General features: G+C 46.2%; 1 protein-coding gene across 1 annotated transcript; it reads right to left on the bottom strand.

Moving 5' to 3' along the window:
* Window positions 1-26,248, bottom strand: LOC147427157 (vacuolar protein sorting-associated protein 32 homolog 2-like). The gene is made up of 7 exons (XM_086498314.1): window positions 26,099-26,248; window positions 25,737-25,841; window positions 1,372-1,471; window positions 1,201-1,286; window positions 949-1,040; window positions 724-838; window positions 1-514 (listed from the first exon to the last, which is right to left on the bottom strand). Exons 2-7 carry the CDS (start codon window positions 25,806-25,808, stop codon window positions 308-310), a joined length of 672 nt encoding a protein of 223 aa, XP_086354440.1. The 5' UTR covers window positions 25,809-25,841; window positions 26,099-26,248; the 3' UTR covers window positions 1-307.
* Between the last annotated feature and the right edge of the window lie 616 nt (window positions 26,249-26,864).

Raw genomic sequence — 26,864 nt, 5'->3', positions numbered from 1 at the left:
TTTGATTTAGTAAATGCTCCTCTCTTTGTATTGATTGAAAATGTCAGCTAAACAAGACAGGTAGCAATAAAGTTATTGTTACTTCAACAGGATGTGAACCCTAGTGCTTTGAAGTAAGAAAAGAGGGTCGAATTCCCTGTTGAAACCCATTGCTAGCACTCTTATCAGTTCTGTATTTACATCACTCATATGGCAAATGTATACTAGGTGAAATGCTGCTTCTTCGTTTTGTCCCCTGCATTTGTGGACTGCTATCAAACATCTTGCAGGCAGCGCAATGGAAGCATCGCCAGGTGATTCAAGCTGATCACAACGTCATCTCTGCCTGCAAAGCAGCGAGTTCATCCTCTTCCCTCGTCGTACGCTGGGGTTGCGCCCGTGCAGGAATGTGACTTGCACGTGCAACCGCCGGTACAGATGGCAATCTTGTTGGAGGCAAAGAAGTACCCGGTCGTAAAAGCTGCTTTTCAAGCTCTTGCTCCTCGAGTTCCTCCAACTCTGCCTCTAACTCGTCCTGCTTAAACAAGCCCAAGAAGTCACTACAGGAATTCCGGAAATATTCTTGTGTGTGCTTGCGTACATGCAGAAGTCACTACATGCACTCTTGAATGTGTGCAATTATTCTTGGATGTGCATGCACGTCTACAGGTGTGTGCACATGCGCATGTAAGAGAGTGCATACATGCACGTGTGCTAGTGTGTCTTGCAGCAATGTATTCTTACATCATCAAATTCAGTTCCTCCAGCAATAGGAGCAGATAATACATCCTGGATCTGCTTCATATTTTCAGTTTGCTCATTGATATCATCCATCGTTTTATCCACATCATCAATTTTACTGCATATTGTCAGAATCTCTCTCTCTCAACTTTAATGCAGACTTGAAACATATTACCAGACTGAAAGAATCCTCATCCCTACAATTAGTGAGTCAGAATGTACACATACACTGCTTTTTGCATTGACTTCATGGCATGCGCACCACTGCGCAGAGCATCTACTGTCTCGGTGGTTGCCTTTGCTCCTTCTAATAAGATCATCTAAAAGAAGTACATGGACTGATAATTTACAAAGAAGTATGTATACACCTCCATAAACTCAATTTGCCACATCAAGAACAAACAAAAGTTAAAGAGTCCACTTTTGTGCTTTTCTTGAAGCCTTTTACAAGTGGAAAACACAAAAATCATGCAAACCGACTTGATCATGTAGACGAAGCTGGAAGTTCCCAATCTGTTCTACTTGCGACTCATACAATTTCTTTCTCTTGAGACACAGAATTGCAGCTGCAAAAAAGTTTTGCAGCAAGAAATGAAGATAAAAGAAGCAAATATGGGGATGTATGCCATCCGTGCAAGAGCAACACACTACCTTTCTTATTTTTTAAGCGCGTATATTCTTTGGCCTTCTCTGTCTCCATTGAGATTTTTTTCTGAAGCACTCTCTCTTTTTTTTCCAGCAGCTCAAGTGACTGGGAAAAAAAAAAGCAGAAACAGTTGATGCTTGAAATAAAAGCTGGATTGGCATATTAACCAACAAGAAAACCTTCAATACAGCTTAGTTATTCAAATGCGACAATATATTGAAACTAATGCTAAGTGGAAAATTTGAGTAGAACCGACTGCTATTTGGTGTTTTGGAATTGGAAGTCACAGTGAAATGCCAATGGAAGCTCATAGCCTTGACAACTTAAAAGTTAATTTGTCCGCGACCATGTTTGCTTCATTGGGTTGTAATATCTTTTGGAGACTAGCAGGGTGGAATTTAGGCTTCCCCATGCATCGAGTTTGGTCGAGCATATTATCTACTTCCAGAAAAAGTATTAAAGGAACTGCACTTTGTTGGGGTGTATTTGAATGGTAGAGAGCTCAAAAAGCTTGCAAACATTCTCTATCTTAACTACAACAGTTTCTTTACAAAAAAAGACTAATTGCACATTATCAACTTCCAATGACAATTCTTTTGGGTGTGTTGAATGGTAATGAGCTCAAAAAACTTTTAAGCGCAGTTCTTCTTCACTGCAAGAGTTTTTTTTTTTCAGTAAAGACTGGTCCAAATTGTAGAGAGGATGCCAAACAAGGTTCATGCCCTTTAATGTATTTTTTTCAAAGCTCAAGTTGAGCTTTCCTGGTAAATTTCAAGCTTAGCTTCAAACAAAACCAGTAAAAAGTTGCACATTTTAGTTTAAAACTTGATGAAACAGGGCACTGATGCCATATTGAAATGGTCGATACTCAGTGACAAAGGTTCCTATGCTATGTATGTGATATGCAAGTTCTCAAGTTGTAACCAACTTTTGCCACTGCAATGAATAACAAAATTATGTAATGAGTGCAGCTTCATCTTGAAAACTAACACGACTAAAAAGAGTAGAGAGAGTAGCTTACGTGAAGCAAAATGCCTCTCCAGAGTCGCTGGCTCTAAACGACGAATATCAACGTACCCTCTGCATATCACTGTTCAACACTAATATTGGGCAAAAATCTGTTCCTGGTGAGCAGTTAACCACTTTGGTGCCCCTTAGTATGTGTTCAGGTTCATATTTGCAAAAACCATGGGGCCTTGGGCGCTAACCATCAGAAAAGATGTACTTGAGCATATGATCTCGCACGACATGAGAGAGACAGGTGCAGCAGAGGAGCCCCGCTACGCTTTGTTGATACAGTGGGCACGCACCACTACCTTCTTTTCCGTGTCACAACGCCAGATTACCAAGCATTACTCTCCACCGCCCTAAATTAATTCTATATGACTCTTACAGGCCACCCTGAACATGGAGTCCTTGTACATATGTTCTGATTTGTCATTTGTGCAGCTCCGTGAGGACAGGCTGACCTGAGCACCTCAAGGCCCCATAGTACCCAGTAATACAGCCTTGTCTTTTTGAGAAATGAAATGAAATGTTATATTAACGTCTTCAAAAGGCCATAGTGACCTATGAGACCAGAAAGTTGCAAGGTGGTGGATCTGATACAAAGTCGGAGTAACAAAATAACCTAACAACAGTACAAAACAAAGATATATACGATGGGATCCTAGATTGGTCGATGTGAGCTAAGCAAAAATGGGCGGCTTGTTGAGGTAGCTGAATCACAAAAGATCTAGCATCGGTCGTTGGCGAATCTCATCAATTTCCTCCATGGTTAGTAGGCTGACCGGGCGTCGTGCATGCCTGGCCAGCGTGCTCCGAATCTTTTGACGTAGCCTCCCTCGATGCTGTGTAGTCCTTCGCAGTCGTGGGCGCCTGGATTTCCCCAGTTCAATCGCTCGGTCGATCAGTGTGCCTCTGGTGTGAGACGAGGGGGAGCTCTGCTGTGGGAGTGGCTCTTGCGGCTGTCCCGTGTCTACTCCGAAGAAGTCTGTGATCCGTCTTTGAGACTGGCTAGCCTCGCCATTCATCAGGCTCTCTCTGTGTCTGCGCAGCTCGAGCAAGAACAAACCCAGGCATCTTTGATCTTCGTATCCCATTACTCTTGAGAGTGGTCCAAAACCCTCTCTGAACAAGCAATGGAAGTGGCCTCGTATCTCGTAGTAGACGGGGCAACGGCATGTATAATGCAGCTCTGTCTCAGGTTCCATGTCACACAAGGGGCACCGCTGTATCTCCCAGTTTCAATCCGCAGCTGGTGACACGATGTGCGTAACTGGCCAATAGCACATCGTATCCCATGAGACAAATGGGTATCCATGTATCTGGGTCTCGTCACAAAACCATCTTCCGTAAACTGGAGAAGGTGGTCTCTGTAGAAAGCCATCTTCGTTCCCAATTCTTGTGTTGGTTGTATCCATGTCCTCCTGGTGTCTAGCTGGGTCAGGTCTTGGCGGATGAGCTTGGTGATCTCCGACTGTGTAAGAATGAGAGATGGTGCATCCAATGAGTACAGGAATGGTGGCAGCTTGTCTATGCTGAACCCATGCGCCTGAAACCATGATGTCATCTCCCCATACCAGCATGTTGTATCTCCTTGTATGGCTAACTGTCGAGAGGACTCAAGTGCCATGCGAGCATATTTGTCTCTGGGGAGTTCCCATGTGCGGTTTATGAAGGAGACTGATCTGGTGAGCGCCTCCACCACTAGTGGGGGGGCCGCTAGCTCTGCTCGGATAATGGCCCATGGTACTGATGCCTTGGCTCTAATGAGCCGCGAGATCATAGAGACGAGAGGTTTCTCCATGTTCCCCCATCCGTCTGTGCGACCCGACCTCCCGTGGTGATCCAATGAAGGTCCCCATGTCTCAGCCCCATAGAGCAATGCTGAAGCCACCAAGGTGTCAAAGAGCCAGAGCTTCGTCCGGGGCTCCTGAAATTGAACCTGCGAACACATCCTCTCCAGTCTACCCAATGCTATGTGGGCTCTAGTCAGTCTAGTCTCTGCTGCTCTTCTGAGTGAGAATGTAGGTCCGCTAAAAACCACTCCAAGGTAAGTGTAAGCGTCTGTGTACTCCACAGTCTCCTGGCCGTATGTGAATGTAGGTGCTGACCTCCTGATCCACTGTGGGGTGGTATTAAACACCATAACCTTGGTTTTACCAAGGTTGACAGACAGACCACTTTCGTGGGCAAATGTATGCAGAGCATCCAATTGACGTTGCATTCCCTCTGGGGATTCGGAGATCAACACAATATCATCAGCATATAACAAGAGTGGAATCCATGTCCCTGCCAGCTGTGCACCTTTATCCCCATCCCTCTCAATGTAGTCAGAAACCTCATCCACATACATACCGAAAAGAGTAGGAGAGAGCGGGCAGCCCTGCTTCACCCCAATAGTGGAGTGAACCGGTGTAGAGAGTCCCTCCGGGGTGCGTACATGCCCTACTACTGATCTGTACAATGCCATGATCCCCCAAATGAGCTCTGTGGGTACTCCCATTTCCTGTAATCTGCGCATCAATCTAGCTCTGGGTATTGTGTCAAAAGCTTTGCGGAAGTCCACAAAGCTACAATAGATCCGTCTCCCATGAGATCTACCTTCCTCGATGATGACCCTGAGTGTCAAGATATGGTCAAGAGTAGAGAAGCCTCTCCTGAACCCTGCCTGCCCAGTTGCACGCATTCCTTCCCTCTCTGCCCATCTACTCAGTTGTTGCTCAAGGATGGATGCATACAACCGTGCCAGTGTGTGCCCAATCATAATAGTGCGATAATTCCCAGGGTCCATGGGGTCTCCTGACTTGAAGATAGGTACGATCGTAGATAGGCTCCAAGTGTCCGGTAGGCCCTCACACATGGCACGGTTAAACATAATTGCTAGAAGCTCTGCTAGTAGGTCTTTGGCATGCATGAAATGCTAAGCGACTAAGCCATCATGATCATATGCTCTCCCAATCCTCATCCTGTCAATAGCTTTCTTCACCATCTCAGCGGTGAAAAAAACACATGTGTGTGAGCATGGGTCGGGGGGGTTGGGGAGGGGTGGCTGTCTAGGTACTGTGTACAAAGATGATGCGTACTGACCCCAGGTCTCTGTGGAGGAAATAGCGGGGGGGGGGGGGGGGGGGGGGGGACTGCTCATGAAAGAGCCGCCATGCCTCACGTGAGTCCTGACTCAAGAATAGATGATATGAGAGAGAGAGAGAGAGAGAGAGAGAGAGAAATGAAATAAAATGAAATGTTATATTAACGTCTTCAAAAGGCCAAAGTGACCTATGAGACCTGAAAGTTACAATGTGGTGGATCTGATAGAAAGTCAGAGTAACAAGATGACAAAATGACAAAATGAAATACTATGGAATCCTGAACTGCTAGGTGTGAACTGAGCAGCTAAACAGCTAGCCGGGATAGCTAGATCACAGGAGATTCAACATCGGTCGCTGGCGGATCTCATCAATCTCCTCCATGGTAGTAGTCTGACCGGGCGTCGTGCATGCCGAGCCAAAGTGATCCGAATCCTCTGCTGCAGCCTCTGTCGATGCTGTGTAGTCCTCCGCAATCGTGGGCGCCTGGATCTCCCCAGCTCAGTCGCTTGGTCGATCAGTGTGCCTCTGGTGTGAGGCGACGAGCTCTGCTGCAGTGGTAACCATAGTTACCCGGAACGCGGAACGGGAACGGCGACGGGATCCCCGCGGAACGGGGGAACGGCTAGGGGTTCGGAACGAGAACGGCGCGGAACGGGAGGTATAAAAAACACCCAAATAGTGCATTTTTAGCTTCTTGTGTTTAAATACAAGGAGTATTAGAGTGCTTTGACTCTAATATTCACAAAAAACTCGTTTTGAAGACCATTCAATCTTGCTATGACTAGATGACGTGAGAGAGAGAGAGAGAGAGAGAGGGAGAGACTCGAGAGAGTGAGAGGGAGAGGGAGAGATTTGAGAGAGTGGGAGGGAGAGGAAGAGAGCTTGAAGGCTTAAAGCCTTGAGCCTTGAGAGAGTGAGTCTTGAGAGGGAGAGATCTCGAGAGTGTGAGAGGGAGAGAGCTTGAGCCTTGCGGATTAGCTTGTGGAGAGAAAGGGGGAGGGGGGTGCATTTTATGAGTCCTTGAGGCCTTGCACACTTCAAAAAGAAGCCCAAACATTTACTTCAATTTTTTCAATTTTTGCCAAATTTGTTTGTAGCCGTTGGCCGTTCCAGGGGCATTCCGGAACGTTTTGGGGGCGTTCGGAACGTTCCGGAACGGCCGTTCCGGTTTGCACTGGCCACCCGGAACGTCAAACGTTTCGGGACGTTTTGGAACATTCGGGAAGGGAACTGCCCCCCCGGAACGCCGGAACGGGGGCTAGGGGGCGTTCCCCGATAACTATGGTGGTAACTCCTCCGGGTGTCCAGTGGCAGCTCTAAAGAAGTCTGTGATCTGTCTCTGGGACTAGCTAGCCTCTCCTCTCATCAGGCTCTCTCTGAGTCTGCACAGCTCGAGCAAAAACAAACCCAGGCATCTCTAATCCTCGTACCGCATGACTCTAGAGAATGGTCCAAAGCCCTCTCTGAACAAGCAATGGAAGCGGCCTCGTATCTCGTAGTAGACGGGGCAGTGGCATGTGTAGTGCAACTCTGTCTCAGGCTCGATGTCACACAGGGGGCATGTCTTGGCCTCTGCTGGTACTCCGCTGTATCTCCCAGTCTCAATCCGCAACTGGTGTGAGGATGTGCGTATCTGGCCAATAGCACATTGTATCCCATGAGACAAGTGCAGTGACAAATGTTTAGACTTGAGAGCTTGAGAGCTTGATAGCTTGTGTGAAAGGGGTGGGGGGAAGGGATATTTTATAAGTGGGAGGGGGTCACTCTTAAAAAGTCTGTTTTTCAAAACTGCCCATTATGGCCAGTCGTTCTAGCCGTTCCATTCTGGTACCAACTGCACCTATGGAACGGCAGAACGTTCCGAGGCGTTCCCTTCATTGACCAATGTCGGGAACATTGTTTTGGTGTTCGAGGGACCATTTGTGAGCATTCCCGCAAGTGGGGTGTGGGCTTGTTGATTGTTAGCACAGGATGGAGCTAGCTAGATTGATGCATTTGCATGATTGTACTACCCTGAGCATATAGACATGCACATATTCCTAGTACTAGAGCTCCACCCATCCCCATAGATCCCATCATCCACCAGAAGCATAGTTACAGGGGACGGAGGGGACGGACCCTAGGGACGGGGGACGCCCGATTCCGGGACGGGGATGGGCGGGGACGGGTGGGGACGGACGGCAAAAGGGCTGTCAGGCCGGAACGCAGGCAAAACGTCCCCGGGACGACAGGGGACGGCAGGGAACGGCAGGGGACAGTAGGGGACGGCAGGAGACTTTTTAAAAAATTTGAAAAATTGATCATTTCTAGTGGCTAGTTCCTCTCCAATAGCCATATGTTTGAACTTTGAAGCACCCCAATGGCTATAAAAGCCACCCTTTGGTCCTCATTTCTCGATGTTTTATAAGCACATTTGCGTCTATATCACTCATGTTATTTGGTCTAATTAGTGTAAATTTGTGGTCAAAGTGATGCTCTATGTGTGTTGCATGTGTGTAGGTCAAAAAATGCCAAAAAAAATCTTCTTTTTTTTTTGCCGTTCCGACCCCTATCCCCGTTTCTTGACTTTTGCCGTCCCGTCCCCGTCCCCGTTCCCGACCCCGACCCGCCGTCCCATGTAACTATGACCAGAAGTCCTTTTCTTTTATTCTGTACCCGTTTGAACTATTTTTTCTTTTCCGATAGACAAAGGACATACATGTATATTTGATTTGTCTCATATGCCAACTTCGGCCTCACATAGACGTTAAAAAGCGCTCTCTCTCTCTCTCTCTCTCTCTCTCTCTCTCTCTCTCTCTCTCTCTCTCTCTCTCTCTCTCTCTCTCTCTCTCTCTCTCTCTATCTATCTATCTATATATATATATATATATATAAGGCATCATTTACTATTCAGGTGTTTTTTTGCCTCCCATTCCGCACCGTTCCCATTTTATGCCCCCCAACCATTCCACCATTCATGTCGTTGTTCCTATTCCGCGTTCTGGATATCTCTGTCCCAAACAAGCAACAGTTGGGGGTAAGGGGGGAGAGAGGATGTTGGTGAGGCCACAATCGGCAGCTGCATCCAACAATCAACCTGGATGCAGCTCAGCCGACCATGGTCACCATTAAAAAGGCTAAAATACATATCCAGCGCCAAATTGGCCATACATGATAAAACCACGAGATGCAAATTAAGATGCTCCATTTGATGATGCCATATCTCCAGACCCCTTCATCGCCAAATGAGTGGTCCCAACTCTAGTCCGCCATAGAAGAAGATAGCCAGGACAAGGTTGCGCGAGAGGTTTGGTGAGACACTTTACAAGATTGTCTAGAGTGGGACAATACTCCAAATTGATATGACCATTCTCAATGTGATTCTGAACAATATGGCAACAAACATTAATATGATTAGTCCATCCATCATAGTAGCCATGGAGATTTAGTACCGAGAATTTTGTGAGCTAGTTTGTAGGACTTGCATAGGAAATCTTAGAGCATAATTTTGTTAGCCTATTTGCAAGACTTGTGCATCCGAACAAGTCCATTAGATTAGGTTTTTCAATTTTGGAACTCTCTTGTATAATATCAAGTGCAATGGAAGGGTTTAAAAGTTTAGCTCAGATCTAGCACTTCACACAAACACAAGGCTACTTTTGTCACTACTATCTATCCTTTTTTGTTGATTTCTTTCTTATTATTTATTCATTTTCACTTTTTGGAAACACCCCTCGGGAAATCTAACTACCCTGCATTGCATAGCTAGCGTGGAACTGTTCAGAGGGAGTCCAGGCCTGAGGGCAAGAGAGCACTAAGGTTGGACAAGGACTATGGTTAGCCAAAGTGGGGTCATTGACTAACCAAAGTGGAATCCTTTGCTACAGAGGCTACATTCAGTTCTTGGTGTGGCTGCACTGTACAAAGAGGGTCAGATGGCCTAGAAAGATACAACGGCAGCATCTCCTAAAATTTAGGGAACTGCTATTTTGGGACCTGAAAATGTGTTCACGTCATTATCTCCGGAATGACAAGGGGAACATTTTATTACTCTACCGTGAAGTCAACCGGGCAACCGGTCGGGACATTTTTAGGCGGCAACCCCGAAACGGGAAAATGCTTGTAAATGCACCAAGTGTCAATTTCTCATGGACTTTCCTCCTACAGAAAAATAGGTGCTGATTTTTAAGCCGGGAGAGGGCTTCACTTGCATTTTGTCACAGGTTGAGAGCTATGGAGTGCTTCCTTTCCCTCTTATGTACAGTGCGGTGCCAGGAGTGATGCCCTGCACGCTACACACTGCCCTCTCTCTCCCCTATGGCAGTGTGTGATGCCCCTCTAGTGGGCTTTTCAATTGACCAATGTACAGTTGTATGGGTTCATGCACGATTGCCGAGGCAAGAGCCTCTTGCACAGGTACTGGATTAGCTAGCAGCTAATCCGCCGCAGGTACAGGTGATTCGGAGAGGTTTCACGTGCGAAATCTTGTCCGATTCAAAGGGCAAGTAGCCCTACAGGTGCGGGAGCTCAAGGACTTGCTACGGATGCGACCGGCACGCAAAACGGAGCCCGAAACAGTGAATTACAGCCTGCTGTGTATTTTTGCAGGTTTAGGGTTTTGGCCCTAAACGGACCCTAATACCCCCAAGAGGTTCGGGGACGCAAGGGGACCGCTATACAGGTGATCTGGCGCATTTTCGGGGCAGAAAACAGAGAATTCAGCATGCGGCAGATTCTCGCTAGGTTTTGCAAAGTGTCCGTATGCATCGGGAAAGTCATCCAATGCGTGGGAATACTGACTGTGAAGGGTCCTAGTACAGTTATGCTGCCGAAATCAAGCCAGAACAGTTGAAATTCACCCAAGATTGTGCGGGGCAGCTTGTGGGGAACCACAGCTTTTATCCCTCTCTTAAAGAATAAAGAAATACCGAAAGGGACGCCTAATTTAGGAGCCAGTCTGGTGTCGGTCTTCTCATACAGGTGCAGTCTAGCAGCCTGTATCCCTTTCCCCTTTGTTGTGTCTTGAAAGTACAGGTAAAGTGGGCGACAAATTAAATGGGTGAAAGCAAATAAGGTTTAAGTCTAAGGTCTACCGCCCTTTTTGGATTAAACAGGCCGGTTTCATGGTTCCATCGCCGGGATTAAATCACTTTTTCCCATAGAAGTGAGCCTTGGTCAGTTTGGGCTTGAAGACACAGGGGATCATAGACCAGACACAGGAAATTGCAATTACGGCTGACAGACCAGATGATGTGACTGAAGAGGTTTCCTCTTCGCAGGGTCAACAAACACATGAAGTGGGTGAGTCTCCAAGACCACCACAAACGGATGATGATACATTCAAGACCCAGTTGGCTACTGCTGTGGCTATGTTCACACAAGTAATGCAGAACCCGAGGTTTTTAGCCTTTCTGCAACCTTCTCTTCCATCTCAACAAGTTGAGTCACTGGGTCATAGTCAAAAGCCTGTTAAGGCTCAAGCACATGTGATTCATACTGCAGAGTCAATGGAAACACCTGTACACTTGACGGAGAACATGCACTCCACAACCTGTGCCTAAGGTGCAAGAACAGGTGGCTGAAATGCCAGTCTTTCAAGCTGTACCAGTTCAGCCAGTCACCTTTCAACAACCTATAGCTGGTTCTAATGGGCAGGGAAGCCACCTACAGGCTATGCAACAAGTCTTCCTACCACCTTCAGTACACCCTGGCTATTTTGGAGGTGGATTGGTATTCCAGAGCATGGATGGTCATGCACCTGGAAATCAATTTTACACCCCCGGAACAGTGTTCGGGGGTGCTCAAACAATGATGCCTAACCCCATGTATGGTGTCACGGGTATGCTACCAGGATTTCAAAGCATTCAGGGCAATTTGGGATGCCACATGCAAATTTTGGTATGGCTGGAATTACAAATCAACAGCCAAATATGGCATTACCAGGTCAACTTAATAGCGGTCAAGGAACACAAATGAACCCTAACAGTGTTCCCATGTTTCAGTCACTTCCATATGACAACTTAACGCCGCTGGAGAGGCCAACTCCGTAGAAAGAAGGTGGCAAAGGTGTGACATTCACGACCTTTACAGGGTTTGATGACAGGAAGAAGGCTCCCTCATTCCTCCAGCAATTTGACAAGGCCTATGCAGGGGGAAACTTTACAGAGGCTTCAAAGGTCCACAAGGCAGCCACTTTCTTGACAGGGAATGCGGGACAATGGTGGACAACTTTATTGCTTCAAGGGCAAGCTCCGTCCACATGGATTTACTTCAAGTAGATTTTTGCAAAAGCATGGTTATCTGATGACTTTGAAGCAGATGTCATGACAGAATGGCACCAGCTTAATGCTACCACTTGCAAGAATCTGGATGACTACAATCGGAAGTTTTGGAAAGCTCTACTTCCAGTAACTTCCTATAGGTTTGTGCCATTGACAGAACAGATTGAAAAATACTGTTGTGGCCTACCCAAAGGATTGAGAAAGTACTGCACGAAGACCAAAGTCACTACTCTGACGCAACTCATCGAGGTAGCAAACACTGGCAATGGTTTGCTCAAGGGAGAAGATTGTGAATTTAATATTGGCGTCAAGGAAGGATCAGTCAAGAAAAATTCAGCGAAGAAGTACGTTCCCAATGAGGTTCCTAAAGCGACTCAGGAGCCGGCCAACGCAAGGAAAGGCAAAGCTACGGCTGAATCAGAAAAGGGAACAGCAAAGAAATGGAAAAGACGTATTCCTCGCAAGTCAGAAGAGCAAAAGAAGGTCCTGAGGTCAGAGAACAAATGCTTTATCTGTGAGCAGCCTAGCCACATTGCTTACAATTATCCTCAAAAGAAAAGGCCAACTGATTATGAAGATAAGGAGGACAGGAAAGAAAAGAGGCCCATGGCTGGTCTAGTGCCAGATATGGTGGGCGACAAGCCAAATTTAGATGTAAGTGAGCTTTGCAGAGCATGGGGAAAGGTCAGGGATCAAACAGTCCTTATCTTCTTTGATCCAGGTGCCAAAGCCAACTTCATTTCCCCAGAATTGGCTTCAAAGTTGGGAATCAGACCTGAAGAGATGGGGTATACAGCAAAGGCAGGTTTGGTATGTCTTGGCAATACAGAGGCTGTGACACCCATCATCCGAAAGTTGCGCCTACATATCCAGTCCTATGTAGATGCTGAAGAATTTTACATCATGCCACTGGACGGATGTGATGTGTTGCTAGGTATTCCTTGGTTGTTTCGTGTACAGGGAATCATGGATGCCTACAACAAAAAGATCACTGTACAGAGCAGAGGAAAGACTCACATTCTGGATGTAAAGCTTAAAGGGGTGTCTATTCCCACTGTATCAGCTTCTACTATTACTTCTGTAATGAAAAAGCATCTTTTTGCGTACTTGGTTTTAGCACGTGAAGTGTCAAATTGTGATGAGTCAAATTTATCTGTGTTAGATAAAGAAAGGTCAATGTTTTTACAACAGTATAGTGACTGTTTTTCCGATTCATTACCGTCTCAATTACCGCCAGAGAGACCCGAGGACCATGCGATAGATTTGGTGCCAGGCAGTAGCCCACCAAATAAGCCTCCGTACACGGTTAGTGCGGCTCAGCAGAAAGAGATAATGAGCTAAGTACAGGAGCTGTTAGAAAAGGGGCTGATTCAGCCCAGTTCATCTCCATTCTGTTCTCCAGTGTTGTTGGTGCAGAAAAAGGATGGCTCATGGCGTATGTGCATCGACTACCGTGCACTGAACAAGAATACCATCAAGAATAGGTTCCCTATACCTAGAATTGACGATATTCTAGACAAATTAGAAGGAGCAGCTATGTTTAGCAGGATAGATCTAAAGAGTGGGTACCATCAGATCCGCATTAGATAAGAGGATGTGCACAAGACTGCTTTTAGAACAACGTTTGGCCTTTACGAATTTCTAGTGATGCCCTTTGGTCTCACAAATGCTCCTGCTACGTTCAATAGGATGATGGACAGAATTTTATGTCCACACCAGTAGTTTGTTGGTACATTCTTTGATGACATGATAGTCTACTCAAAGAATGAAGAGGAGCATAGGCATCACTTGGCCATTGTGTTCAAAGAGCTACGCAGCCATAGGTTGCTCATCAATGCAAAGAAAAGTGAATTTTTTCTGGAAGAGATTCACTTTCTGGGACACATTGTCTCAAAGAATTGTGTCAGAATGGATCCTGCAACAGTTGAAGCGATCAAGTCATGGCCAGATTTGAAGACGGTGCACGATGTCCGATGCTTCTTGGGACTATGCTCCTATTACAGAAGGTTTATCCGAAATTTCGCTGAGATTGCTTCACCTTTACATGCTCTTCAAAAGAAGGCAGTACCTTCAGATGGACACAGAAAGAGATTTCAGCTTTTAATCTCTTAAAGGAAAAGATGACTTCAGATCCAGTCATTGTGTTGCCAGATCTTAGGAAGTCATTTGTGGTTCAGTGTGACGCCTGTGGTAGTAGCATTGGTGCAGTGCTAATGCAACATGGCAGGGTAGTAGCCTATGAGAGTAGAATCTTGCAAGGGCCAGAAAAGACTATGCAAGTCTATGAAAAAGAATTGCAGGCCGTGATTCATGCGCTCTTAAGTTGGAAACACTACCTGCTAGGTGCAGATTTCGTTGTCCAAACGGATCATCAGACCTTGCGATACTTCTTGACACAGGCAAAGTTATCTGAGAAGCATATGCGATGGGCAAATATCTTGTCCATGTTCCATTTTCAGATTGTGCATGTGGAAGGCAAGAAGAACGTTGTGGCTGATGCCTTGTCGAGGAAGCCACAAATTTCAGCTGTGTCAATTCCTTATCATCATGAACTTGATGATATGAGGGAACAGTATGCAAATGATGAAGATTTTGCAAGGGTCTTCGAGCAGCTAATGGATGGACAACATCATGAACACTATCTTCTCAAAAATGGGTTCATGATGATACATATAGGCTGAAATTGCCTGAGAGTTGGAAGATTCACAATGCGTCTTCTCAGACCCTATGTGGGTGATGTGCCAGAAGATATGGTGATGTGCCAGAAGATATGCCAGCTGAAGATCAACAGGAAGTCTAGGAACTTGACGAGATCTTGGTCCCGGAACAGATTTTGGCACATAAAGAAAGAAAAGTGAAAGGCAAGGTTGCTAGGCGTTACTTGGTGAAGTTCAGAAACTATCCACCAATGGATGCTAGGTGGATGGAAGAAGGTGAACTTGCAGAGTCACCAACTGTGTTATCACTTTACCTTGAAGCCTTCGATTTGCAACCTACCTTGACCCCTTGACTTTCAAAGCTACATGGATTGTCAGTGTGACAATGGCTTCTGAAAGAAATGATGTACATGGTATTTAAAGTGAGCTCAAATCAAGTACATGTTACATGAATGTTAGAGTTGTACAGATTGTCAATTGGCAATTGCTCTTACGGAATGTCCAAAAGTGTGGTTAGAGCTTTAGAAGTGAGTATTTCTTGTCAGTTTGTCAAGGATACAGTAATTGCTTCTATTAAAGAGTACATGTGTAACTGCATTCTTAAACTGTCGGTTTGGGTATGCTCGAAAGTGTTACTGGATCCAACGTGTACTAAAAGACAGTGGCAAAATGCGTAGCTACCATTTTGTTATTGGAAAGTTAATGACTCAAAGAAATGGCAGAGTGCGAAGCTACCACTATGTCATTGGGACAGGGTTCACACGCAGGCAATACATGTGTCGACGAGGTGTTGAATACACCAAAGTTGACAATGAGCATGTATGTGTCGTACATGTGTCGACAGGTGTTGAATACACACCAGGACGTTTGAGATTTCAAGAGGGGGGTATGTCACCAACGTGTGACTACTATCTATCCTTTTCTGTTGATTTCTTTCTTATTATTTATTCATTTTCACTTTTTGGAAACACCCCTCGGGAAATCTAACTGCCCTGCATTGCATAGCTAGTGTGGAACTGTTCAGAGGGAGTCCAGGCCTGAGGGCAAGAGAGCACTAAGGTTGGACAAGGACTATGGTTAGCCAAAGTGGGGTCATTGACTAACCAAAGTGGAATCCTTTGCTACAGAGGCTACATTCAGTTCTTGGTGTGGCTGCACTGTACAAAGAGGGTCAGATGGCCTAGAAAGATACAACGGCAGCATCTCCTAAAATTTAGGGAACTGCTATTTTGGGACCTGAAAATGTGTTCACGTCATTATCTCCGGAATGACAAGGGAAACATTTTATTACTCTACCGTGAAGTCAACCGGGCAACCGGTCGGGACATTTTTAGGCGGCAACCCCGAAACGGGAAAATGCTTGTAAATGCACCAAGTGTCAATTTCTCATGGACTTTCCTCCTACAGAAAAATAGGTGCTGATTTTTAAGCCGGGAGAGGGCTTCACTTGCATTTTGTCACAGGTTGAGAGCTATGGAGTGCTTCCTTTCCCTCTTATGTACAGTGCGGTGCCAGGAGTGATGCCCTGCACGCTACACACTGCCCTCTCTCTCCCCTATGGCAGTGTGTGATGCCCCTCTAGTGGGCTTTTCAATTGACCAATGTACAGTTGTATGGGTTCATGCACGATTGCCGAGGCAAGAGCCTCTTGCACAGGTACTGGATTAGCTAGCAGCTAATCCGCCGCAGGTACAGGTGATTCCGAGAGGTTTCACGTGCGAAATCTTGTCCGATTGAAAGGGCAAGTAGCCCTACAGATGCGGGAGCTCGGGGACTTGCTACGGATGCGACCGGCACGCAAAACGAAGCCCGAAACAGTGAATTACAGCCTGCTGTGTATTTTTGCAGGTTTAGGGTTTTGGCCCTAAACGGACCCTAATATCCCCAGGAGGTTCGGGGACACAAGGGGACCACTGTACAGGTGATCTGGCGCATTTTCGGGGCAGAAAACAGAGAATTCAGCATGCGGCAGATTCTCGCTAGGTTTTGCAAAGTGTCCGTATGCGTCGGGAAAGTCATCCAATGCGTGGGAATACTGACTGTGAAGGGTCCTAGTAGAGTTATGCTGCCGAAATCAAGCCAGGATAGTTGAAATTCACCCAAGATTGTGCGGGGCAGCTTGTAGGCAACCACAGCTTTTATTCCCTCTCTTAAAGAATAAAGAAATACGAAAGGGGCGCCTAATTTAGGGGTCAGTCTGGTGTCAGTCTTCTCATACAGGTGCAGTCTGGCAACCTGTATCCCTTTCCCCTTTGTTGTGTCTTGAAAGTACAGGTAAAGTGGGCGACGAATTAAATGGGTGAAAGCAAATAAGGTTTAAGTCTAAGGTCTACCGCCCTTTTTGGATTAAACACGCCGGTTTCAACTATAATACACTTGAGAGAACTCAACACAATGAGAGAGAGGAGGCAGAGAGAGAGAGAGAGAGAGAGAGAGAGAGAGAGAGAGAGAGAGAGAGAGAGAGAGAAATGAAATGAAATGTTATATTAACGTCTTCAAAAGGCCAAAGTGACCTATGAGACCAAAAAGTTACAATGTGGTGGATCTGATACAACGTCAAAGTAACAAAAATGACAAAATAAAATACTATGGAATCCTAAACTACTAGGTGTGAGCTAAGCAACTAGGAGGGATAGCTAAATCACAAAAGATCCAACATCGGTCGCTGGCAGATCTCATCAATCTCCTCCGTGGTCAATAGCCTGACCGTGCGTCGTGCATGTCGGGCCAAAGTGATCCAAATCCTCTGATGCAACCTCCGTCGATGATGTGTAGTCCTCCGCAGTCGTGGGCGTCTGGATCTCCCTAGCTCGGTCGATTAGTGTGCCTCTGGTGTGAGGCGACGAGCTCTCCTGTGTTGGTAGCTCCTTCAGGTGTCCAGTGTCTACTCTAAAGAAGTCTGTGATCCGTCTTTGAGACTGGCTAGCCTCTCCCCTCATCAGCCTCTCTCTATGTCTGCGTACCTCCAGCGAAAACAGACCCCAAGCATCTTGTAAGGTGCAACAAAATGAATGTTGTATTTTCTCAAGATTAGTGATCTTTACTGCTCAAGGTTCCTTTTAGTTCTTAGGGAAAGAGAGAGCTTTCCGTCTTATGGAGAGTGCTATGATCACGAACAAAGCGAGTGGATATTGTGCGTGCAAGTGAATGAGACTGAGAGAAGGAGAGAGAAGAGATACGACACCAAGAGGTTGTAAAACCCTCCTCCGAAGGCCCCACTCTCGTCGGCGAGAGTGGTCTACTTGATTGCACAAAAGCGTACAATACGAATGCAATGGACTGATGCAATGGGACTATGCCAATGACGACGACGGTGATGATGACGGCGACTTAGGCTGGAATCTGTGACCTTCTTCGTGGCTGAAAATGACTGCTTTTGTCGGGGCTGAATTGAGGATGAAAAACGCTGAAGGACCTAGGATTCTGCTGCGTTTTTGAAGGTACTACTGCCGGCTGAAACACTGAGTATCTGCTGCGATTCAATGGCTGAATTTCTGAGGGGAAAACGCTGATTTTCCTGCACTTTAGGCTACGTTTTTGGAGAAGTTCTTTGGCTGAAAAAACACTGGTACAGCAGGGAGGTTCTGGCTGAAAAATGCTGGTCTTAGAAGGGGTTCCAAGGATGATCAAAAACGCTGATGAGGTGTCCTACTAGCGTTAGTGAATGGATGAGGTCGCTAATGTTGGAGCTAGGGGGAAACGCCAGGAGCATGAGGATGATGGCGATGGTTGTTGGGGGTGGATACACCAGGTATGCAAGAAGCAAAAAAGCTGATGGCTGCGGGTGGAAGGGGCCTCACCAAGATGGCTTGGAGAGGGTCTTGCTGAGAGAGGGAGGGAACACCTATTGCTTGGTAGCCTGCTGTGCTCCTTGGCTCATCTGCCAATTTGTGCTAACTTGGGTTTGCTTACATATTATTTACCCAATTTGCCCTACTGAGTACCCAACAAAAGTCACTTAATAAATAAGTGAAAAATGTTAAATATAGGGAAAAATAGGATAAAGTCATCTGAAAAATCCGCAAACTGACTCTGATGGAATCTGATGGAAATGCTTATGCTTATGCAAAGTGCAACCAAAGGATATGCATCTATACTGAGTGACTGGGCATGCACGGTCTACGAATAGACTCACAAAAGTGCCAGATCACTTCTAATCTAACTTGACTGGACTTGACGGAAACCCTGCTATGGTGTAGCTTGTCCACGGACACAGGGTTGGGATGTGTCACGTGACACATCTTTGATCCTCGTACCGCATGACTCTGGAGAGTGGTCCGAAGCCCTCTCAGAACAAGCAGTGGAAGCAGCCATGTATCTCGCAGTAGACGGGGCAGTGGCAAGTGTAGTGCAACTCTGTCTCAGGCTCCATGTCACACAAGAGGCATGTCTTGGCCTCTGCCGGTACTCCACTGTATCTCCCAGTCTCGATCCGCAGCTGGTGTGAAGATGTGCGTATCTGGCCAATAGCACATCGTATCTCATGAGACAAGTGGGTGTCCATGTATCTGCGCCTCGTCACAAAACCGTCCTCCGTAAGCTGGAGAAGATGCTCTCTGTAGAAAGCCGTCTTCGTGCTAAACTCCTATGTTGGCTCTATCCATGTCCTCTTGATGTCTAGCTGAGTCAGGTCCTAGCGGATGAGCCTGGTGATCTCGGACTGTGTAAGAGTCAGAGATGGTGCATCCAATGAGTACTGGAAGGGGGGCAATCTGTCTATGTTGAACACATGCGCCTGAAACCATGATGTCATCTCCCCATACCAGTATGTTGCATCTCCCTGCATGGCTAACTGTCGAGAGGACTCAAGTGCAAGGCGGGCATATCTGTCTCTCGGAAGTTCCCACATGCGGTGTATGAAGGAGTCAGATCTGGTGAGCGCCTCCACCACTAGTGGGGAGGCAGCTAGCTCTGCCAGATAATGGCAAGTGGTACTGAAGCCTTGGCTCTAATGAGCCGCGAGATCATAGAGACTAGTGGCTTCTCCATGTCCCCCCATCCATCAGTGCGACCTGTCCTCCCGTGATGGTCCAATGAAGGTCCACAAATCCCAGCTCCATAGAGCAGAAGAAGCCACCAAAGCCAGAGCTTCGTCCGAGGCTCCTGAAACTGAACCTGTGAACACATCCTCTCCAATCTACCCAACGTTGCGTGGGCTCTGGTTAGTCTAGTCTCTGCTGCTCTCCTCAATGAAAATGCTGGTCCACTGAAAACCACTCCAAGGTAAGTGTAAGCATCTGTATACTCCACTGTCTCCTGGCCGTATGTGAATGCAGGCGTTGACCTCCTGATCCACTCGGCTGGTATTAAATACCATGACCTTGGTTTTACCAAGGTTGACAGACAAACCACTTTCATGGGCGAACCTATGCAAAGCACCCAAGTGACGTTGGATCCCCTCCGGAGGGTCGGAGATCAACACAATATCATCAGCATATAACAATAGTGGAATCCATGTCCCTGCCAACTGTGCACCTCTATCACCATCTCTCTCAATGTAGTCAGAAACCTCATCCACATACATACCAAATAGAGTAGGAGAGAGCGGGCAACCCTGCTTCACCCAATAGTGGAGTGAACAGTTGTAGATAGGCCCTCTGAGGTGCGTACATGCCCCACTAGTGACCTGTATAATGCCATGACCCCCCAAATGAACTTTGTTGAGTACTCCCATTTCCTGTAATCTGCGCATCAATCTAGCTCTGGGTACAATGTCAAATGCTTTGCGGAAGTCCACAAAGCTACAATAGATACGTCTCCCATGTGATCTGCCCTCCTCAATGATGGTTGTGAGTGTCAAGATATGGTCAAGAGTAGAAAAACCTCTCCTGAACCCTGTCTGCCCGGCTGCACGTATCCTCTCTCTCTCTGTCCATCTGCTCAGCTGTTGCTCAAGAATGGATGCGTAAAACCGTGCCAATGTGTGTCCGATCATGATAGTGCAATAATTCCCACGCTCCATAGGGTCTCCCGACTTGAAGATAGGTACAATAGTAGATAGGCCCTAAGTATCAGGCAAGCCCTCATATGTCTCCCAGTCCTCATCCTGTCAATGGCCTTCCTCGCCATCTCAACGGTGAAAAAAGCACGTGTGGGGGCATAAATCGGGGAGGGGGGTCGGGAGGGGGCGGCTGTCCAAGAACTGTGTACAGAGATGACGCATATTGGCCCCATGCCTCTGTAGAGGTAATGGCAGGGAGGGAAGAGTGCTCATGAAAGAGCCGCCATGTCACGTGACACATCCCAACCCTATGTGTCCGTGGACAAGCTACACCACAGCAGGGTTCACTCAGTTCAATCAAGTCTAGATTAGCAATGATCTGGCACTTTTGTGAGTCTATTCGTAGACCGTGCATGCCCAGTCACTTAGCATAGATGCATATCCTCCGGTTGCACACAGCATGATCATTGGAATTCCCATCAGAATCCATTAGCATCAGTTAGGGGAATTTTCCAGTGCATTTAGTCTATTTTTCTATTTATTGGTATTTTCACTTATTATTTTTAAGTGACTTTCCAACAAAAGTAGGTAGGGCAATTTTGCTAAGTTAATATATAAGCAAACCCAAGTTAGCACTTTCTGGCAGAAGAGGCAGCAGGAGCTTCCCGCTCAACAGGCAACTTCTCAGCAGTACCCCCCTTATGACCCCGCGCCATCCTCCCACTCCCCTTGGCGTTTTCAATCCACAGCAGAACCTCAGCTTCATTAGCGTTTTCAGCCTTGGAATACCTGCAGATCCCAGCGTTTTCAGCAAACCCTAAAAACGCATCAAACCCTAAAAAAACCAGCATTTTTGGATCAGAAATTCCAACGTTTTTGGATCAGAAATTCAGCAGTCGAAACGCAGGTTTTCAGCCTTAGCAAAGGTAGTAGATCATTCCAAAAAGGTTGCAGATGGTTCCCCATTTTCAGCCATAAGAACACAGCCCAAAACAGTCATTTTCAGCCACCGAAACAGTCCCAGAAACTCAGCATCAAGAAGATCCCAGATTTCAGCCCAAGTCGCCGTCGTCACCATCGTCGTCGTCATCGGCATAGTCCCATTGCATCAGTCCATTGCATACGCATTGTACACCTTTCTGCAATCAAAGTAGACCACTCTCGCCGACGAGAGTGGGGCCTTCGGAGGAGGGTTTTACAACGTCTCTGGTGTCGTATCTCTTCTCTCTCCTTCTCTCAGTCTCATTCACTTGCACGCACAATATCCACCCACTTTGTTCGTGATCACAGCATTCTCCATAAGACGGAAAGCTCTCTCTTTCCCTAAGAACTAAAAGGAACCTTGAGCAGTAAAGATTACTAATCTTGAGAAAATACAACATTCATTCCGCTGCACCTAACACGCCATGCCTCACGTGAGTCCTGACTCAAGAATAGATGGTATAGGTCCTACTCTAGGCGAGCCAAAAATGCCCTCTTCTTTCGCCGCACTAGGCGCCAGAAGTCAATCTGTGACTATCTGTGAGTGATGTCCCCCAAAAGCACCTCCCTCTGAAGTCTAGCTCTATCTCGCGGCATTCCTTATCATACCAGTTGTTCTGGGGCATGCTCCCAGAACGGCGTCTCTGCTCAGGCTGGGTGTGTGGGTATGCCTCTATTGTTGCATCATGTAATGTCTGTGTCAGTATAGTAGTAAGCTCCTCCAGAGGTCGCCCTGGCTCTTCTGTACACAGGCATCTGTAGATCCCATCTATGTATACACAGTCCGTCTCCCGCGTGAAGGTGTAGCGAGTAGGGGCTACTACCTGTGGCCTGTGTGCTACACTAAATTGGAAAGAGATGGTCAGCGACACAAGAGCATGATCCACTGAAACACCAACATGTCAAGGTCCAACCGTGAGATCCTGGATACTAGAGATGAGACTCGGCTATGCCATGACATAATCCATTGTGCTGGCTCCATGTCTGTGTGGAAAGCATGTAAAACCTCCCGCATCGCGAAATCTCTGTAGGCCATTCAAGATGACCAATCCATGTGCAGTCCCCATGTCTATCAAGTGTCATTCATACTCAGTATGTTCCCCATCCTGTGATAGTCTAGATAGGCCCGTCTCCGCAACACCCAGCTCTCTCAGCATCTCCTCTGAAGTATCATAAAAAATTGTCTGATGATGGGCAGTCCTAGCATTGAAGTCCCCTAAAATGATGATGTCACCATCTCTAGAGAACTCCCAGATGTCATCATCCAAAATAAAAAAGGGGGACTGTCCTCTAGGTGGTGCATACACTGACGTACTTGGGGAAAAGTAGCAGTTAGCAATGTAAAGATGTCTGTCTATCTTTGCTCTCAGTCCCACCCACATGTACCTAGCTTGCTCATCCCTGCGAGCTATATGTATCAATGGCTGCAACTCCTCCCTGAATAACACTGTCACTCCTCCTGAGCCCCGCCCTTTGTGATCTGATCGTGTCTCCTGTCTACAAGCGGTCTCCCATCTGTATCCACCAATGTAAGGCATAGACTGCCCAAGGGCCTGATGTGTCTCAGAGTAGAAGATGATGTCTCTCCCACTAAAACTTTCCTCAAAAGCACCCACGTCAAGACGCATAGATCCATTACAATTCCAGGTAGCAACTTTGAGTGTGGTCCCATAGGTCTCACACCGTCATGTGGAGCATGGCTCCAATATCACCACTCTTCCAGCTCGGCAAAAAGCAATCTTACCTTTTTCCCTTGCCACTCTAATCTCTAGCATTACCTCCTGCATATGAGCGGTGTGTGTGTGTGTGTGTGTGTGTGTGTGTGAGAGAGAGAGAGAGAGAGAGAGAGAGAGAGAGACACGACATTGCATGTCGGGTACCAACCACCCTCAAGAGCCCCCTTGCTCTGTTGCCAAAGCAAGTACTTGCTTTAGATTACTTGCACAAATGTTGATACAATGGCTAAATGTTGAATATTGAGTGTTGAATGCTAATGAGCTACAAAACGTTGGACTGAATGTTGGTGCAAAACGCTAGGCTGATCTACTGCAACCACTAACCTTAGTTGTTGGTTTCTTTCCCTTGATTTTTCTTTAATTTTTGGGACCCTCTTTTTGAAGCCACAAAGGGCCGGACATTGTGTGGCCAGTGTGAAATGGTCGACGGCCGAGAGTTTCACCCGCACTCAAGAAGGCTAAAGTCATTTAAGCCCCTCGCTACACATTATAAGTCGGTGCGTACTAGGAAATTAATTGAAAAGAGGCAAACTGGACACATGGCAGTAGGAGAGTAGAAACACTCTCTCGAGAAGCCTCATCCATGAGGGGGCCCCCAAATTGAAAAGAGAGGCTGATTTTATCACATTGTGACTACAGTGTGTGAGCGCGACGGTTTGCTCTTGCACATCTCTCTCTCCCCTTTGCACATATGGTACTGCCCCACTAGTTGGGCTTCTCAAATGACCATGTACAGTTCTGGGGATTTCATGCATGTTTGCCAAGGCAAGAGCCTTCTGAACACGTACCGGATTAGCTAATTGCTAATCCCCATAGGTACGCACAAATCCATCATGAAGGATTGAGAAATCAGAGAGTTTTCTCGCGAGAAAATTCATCCAATTCAAAGGGGAACTGTCCCATTGCATGCGGGAGCACCTAAGACACGGGTTGCCGTCTTCGCTCTGCCCAAAATGATCCAAAACACAAAATTACAGCATGCTGTGTTTTTCTGCAGGTTTAGGGTTTCACACCTAAATTGCAAGACATTGCCAAGGGACCCTCAGGAAAAGACTTGGGATGCTTAAACAAGGCTTTGGGCACCTAACAGTGACAAAACAGTTTATTACAGCATGCTGAAATTGACCTGCAGCTCACTAGAAAGCTTCCAAATCGCAAGGGAAAGTGTCCTTGACGTGTACTTTTGACCTACAGAGGTTTTTGCGCCGTTATGCTGGCGAAAATGGGTCAAAAACCTGCAATTACAGCCATGGACAGGTTTGGACAGCTTGGTGAGAGTAAGGTGAAAGTGTTTGGATCGTCTACTTGCAATAAGAATTAAGAAATACCGAAAGGGGCGCCAGTCTTTGGGGCCTACAGGGTGTTGCTGTCTGCTTGGTAGCACTCTAGTTGCCAAACCGTGGTTTGTTTGAAGTGTTATTCTAGTCACACGTTTATTCGTGAAGTTCCTCCTCTGTGTCGTAAAGTTCGAGTAAAGTTTTTCAAGTAAAGAATCGGGTGAAAGCTAAAGTCTACCGCCATATGGGCCGGTTTCACGCTGGGCTGAGCTGATGCAAAAACGATGATGATGATAGGGTGCTTACGATGGAAATGCTAGGTACTGAGGTGTGGTGGGTACTGGATGCCCATACAAGTATCGGCTTTTGATGTCCTAAAAACTTGGAGCCAAGTGACTCTTTTACCTACCTTTTATAAATGTCATGACTTATTAATAAATGACTTTAAGTGATTGCTCGTATGCATAAATGCTTAAGTGACTGTATTGTGCAAGTGAGGGTATGCAACTATGACCTGCTTGATCATGCATGTCTTTTTAGAGGCTCACAAAATTCCAGGCTAGATCCTAAGCTAACGAAGACAGATGTTGACTTATAGCAACAGCTTGTCAACGTGGCTCAAGCGCAATGCACACATGACACATAAATTGGTTTGACGAACACAATTACACTTCGCTCAGCATCTGGCAATACAACCATGTAGATTTAGGATAGAGGAACATGCCGGTCCACCATTTGTCGCGTCCACTTTTTGCGACAAATGGTTCCCAACTTCTTAGACCACACACCCGTAGCCTTGCACTCATATCCATTGGACACTCTGCACTACTGCTATTACTCTGCAATTTTGTATCCTTATCGTCCCCATCTTCCATCTTTGGCATTTTTGGAACTAATCGCCATCCATTGGTGGCAGCCATTTCAGCCCTCTGACGTTCCCTGATCTACAACCCACTATGGTCCACTGCCAATTCATCACCCTCACTCCCAAAGCGCCACAGAGCCTTGCACTTTGTGTTCTTTTTCTGCCCTGTTTTCACCACATGGGCATCGGCAGCATCAGTTGTGAGTAATGTCCCATTGAGCCAGATAGGTGAAAGTTCTGGCGCTTGACCCTCAAACCGGTGCCAATGTGTAAGAATCATGGCCCTAAGTTAACAGGCATACAAAAACTTCATATTCCTGAGATTTCATCATTTGGAAAATATAATAGTTTGAGTATGAGCTCTGCCTTGTTTTCTATTCGGTATTTCTGAAGAAAAGGCAGTACGAATAGGGGTGCATGCGCACACCCAGGAGCAAACATATGCTCAGCTCCATTACCAATGAAACGCTTCAGGATGATACATGCAGAACAATTCTTAAAGAGCCCACCTAACGCTCTTGCAAACCACTGGAAAAGCCAGGGTCAAGAAAAACGTTACCTCGTGGAGTCTTTCGAGCGTAGCAAGAGCAGAGGGCTCATTTTTGGGCTTCTTGAAAAGCTTCTTAAACATGATGATCAGCTCTCGGCCCGTCCTCTCTGCTTTCTATGGAAAAAAGAACAAATTTCTGTATGCAGAGCGCTCCATGTGTGGGTGGGCGTGCGTGTGTGTGTGTTTGTGTTTGTGTGCGTGTGTGTGTGTGTGTGTGTGTGTGTGTGTGTGAGAGAGAGAGAGAGAGAGAGAGAGAGAGAGAGAGTGAGTGACTCTCTGTAGAGTGTGTGTGTGTGTGTGTGTGTGTGGTTACAAAAAAAAAAGAGTGTGTGTGTGTGTGGGCTAGTTGTGTATGACTTTTGCTAGGATACCTTCGCTTTCAGACTTTTTCAAATCGTTGAAACGGTTCGACCAAAGCCAGTCTCTGTCTGTACCAATTCCCACTCCTTATAGGCCCTAATCACACTTGCTGTTGTGCTGCATACATGCAGCCGTTTGGTGTTGCGTAGCTCAAACTACAGTGCTTCGATAGCCACATTTGTATCAAGGGAAATTTACCAAAATACCAATTTGTGGAAATTCTCAAAATACCCCTCAAATTTCAAAAATTCTCGAAGTACCCCCAATGAATTCCCAAAATGCCCTTCAAATTTTCCAAATGTCTCGAAATACCCCTAGTTGTGAGAATAAATATTTCCAAAAAATAAAAAAAGTTGTAGCTTTTCATAAGAAGACTGATTGTCTATCAATGCAAGATCCTAAAAATAGAATTTGAGTTGGTTATAAAGGTTTTGGAGATGAATTGCTTCATTATTTTCAAACATAATTGCCTTTTTTTGGTTAGGTAATTGTGATAAAGTACATGCTAAGCACTCAAAACCAGATCTCAATTGTAAAAAGGCATAGAGATGAGAAAATCTTGAACAATCTAACAAAAATAGATACAAGGGTATTTTGGGAATTTCCACAAATTAGAGGGGTATTTTGGTAATTTTCCCTTGTATTAAATTGAACTGAGTCCGAATGTAAGAAGAAGAAGAAGAGAATTTTAGAGTTGTAGGAAACTATCCCAAGAGACCTTAAAGATCTATCTGACGAGGAGAAAACAAGAACCTAGAAGAGAAAAGCTTGGAGAGA

The sequence above is a fragment of the Adiantum capillus-veneris genome, chromosome 24, assembly GCF_014529385.1.
Source record: "Adiantum capillus-veneris isolate H3 chromosome 24, ASM1452938v2, whole genome shotgun sequence".
NCBI classification, from domain to species: domain Eukaryota; kingdom Viridiplantae; phylum Streptophyta; class Polypodiopsida; order Polypodiales; family Pteridaceae; genus Adiantum; species Adiantum capillus-veneris.
Note: the sequence above shows the minus strand (reverse complement) of the source record. Positions and strands in the feature narration are given on the sequence as shown.

Coding starts and splice junctions, on each gene's coding strand:
- LOC147427157 (XM_086498314.1), bottom strand. CDS start 25,808: ATGTTTAAGAAGCTTTTCAAGAAGCCCAAAAATGAGCCCTCTGCTCTT. Junction 1,472..25,736: donor CGCTCGAAAGACTCCACGAG/GTAACGTTTTTC, acceptor TTTTTTTCCCAG/TCACTTGAGCTGCTGGAAAA. Junction 839..948: donor AAGTCAATGCAAAAAGCAGT/GTATGTGTACAT, acceptor GACAATATGCAG/TAAAATTGATGATGTGGATA.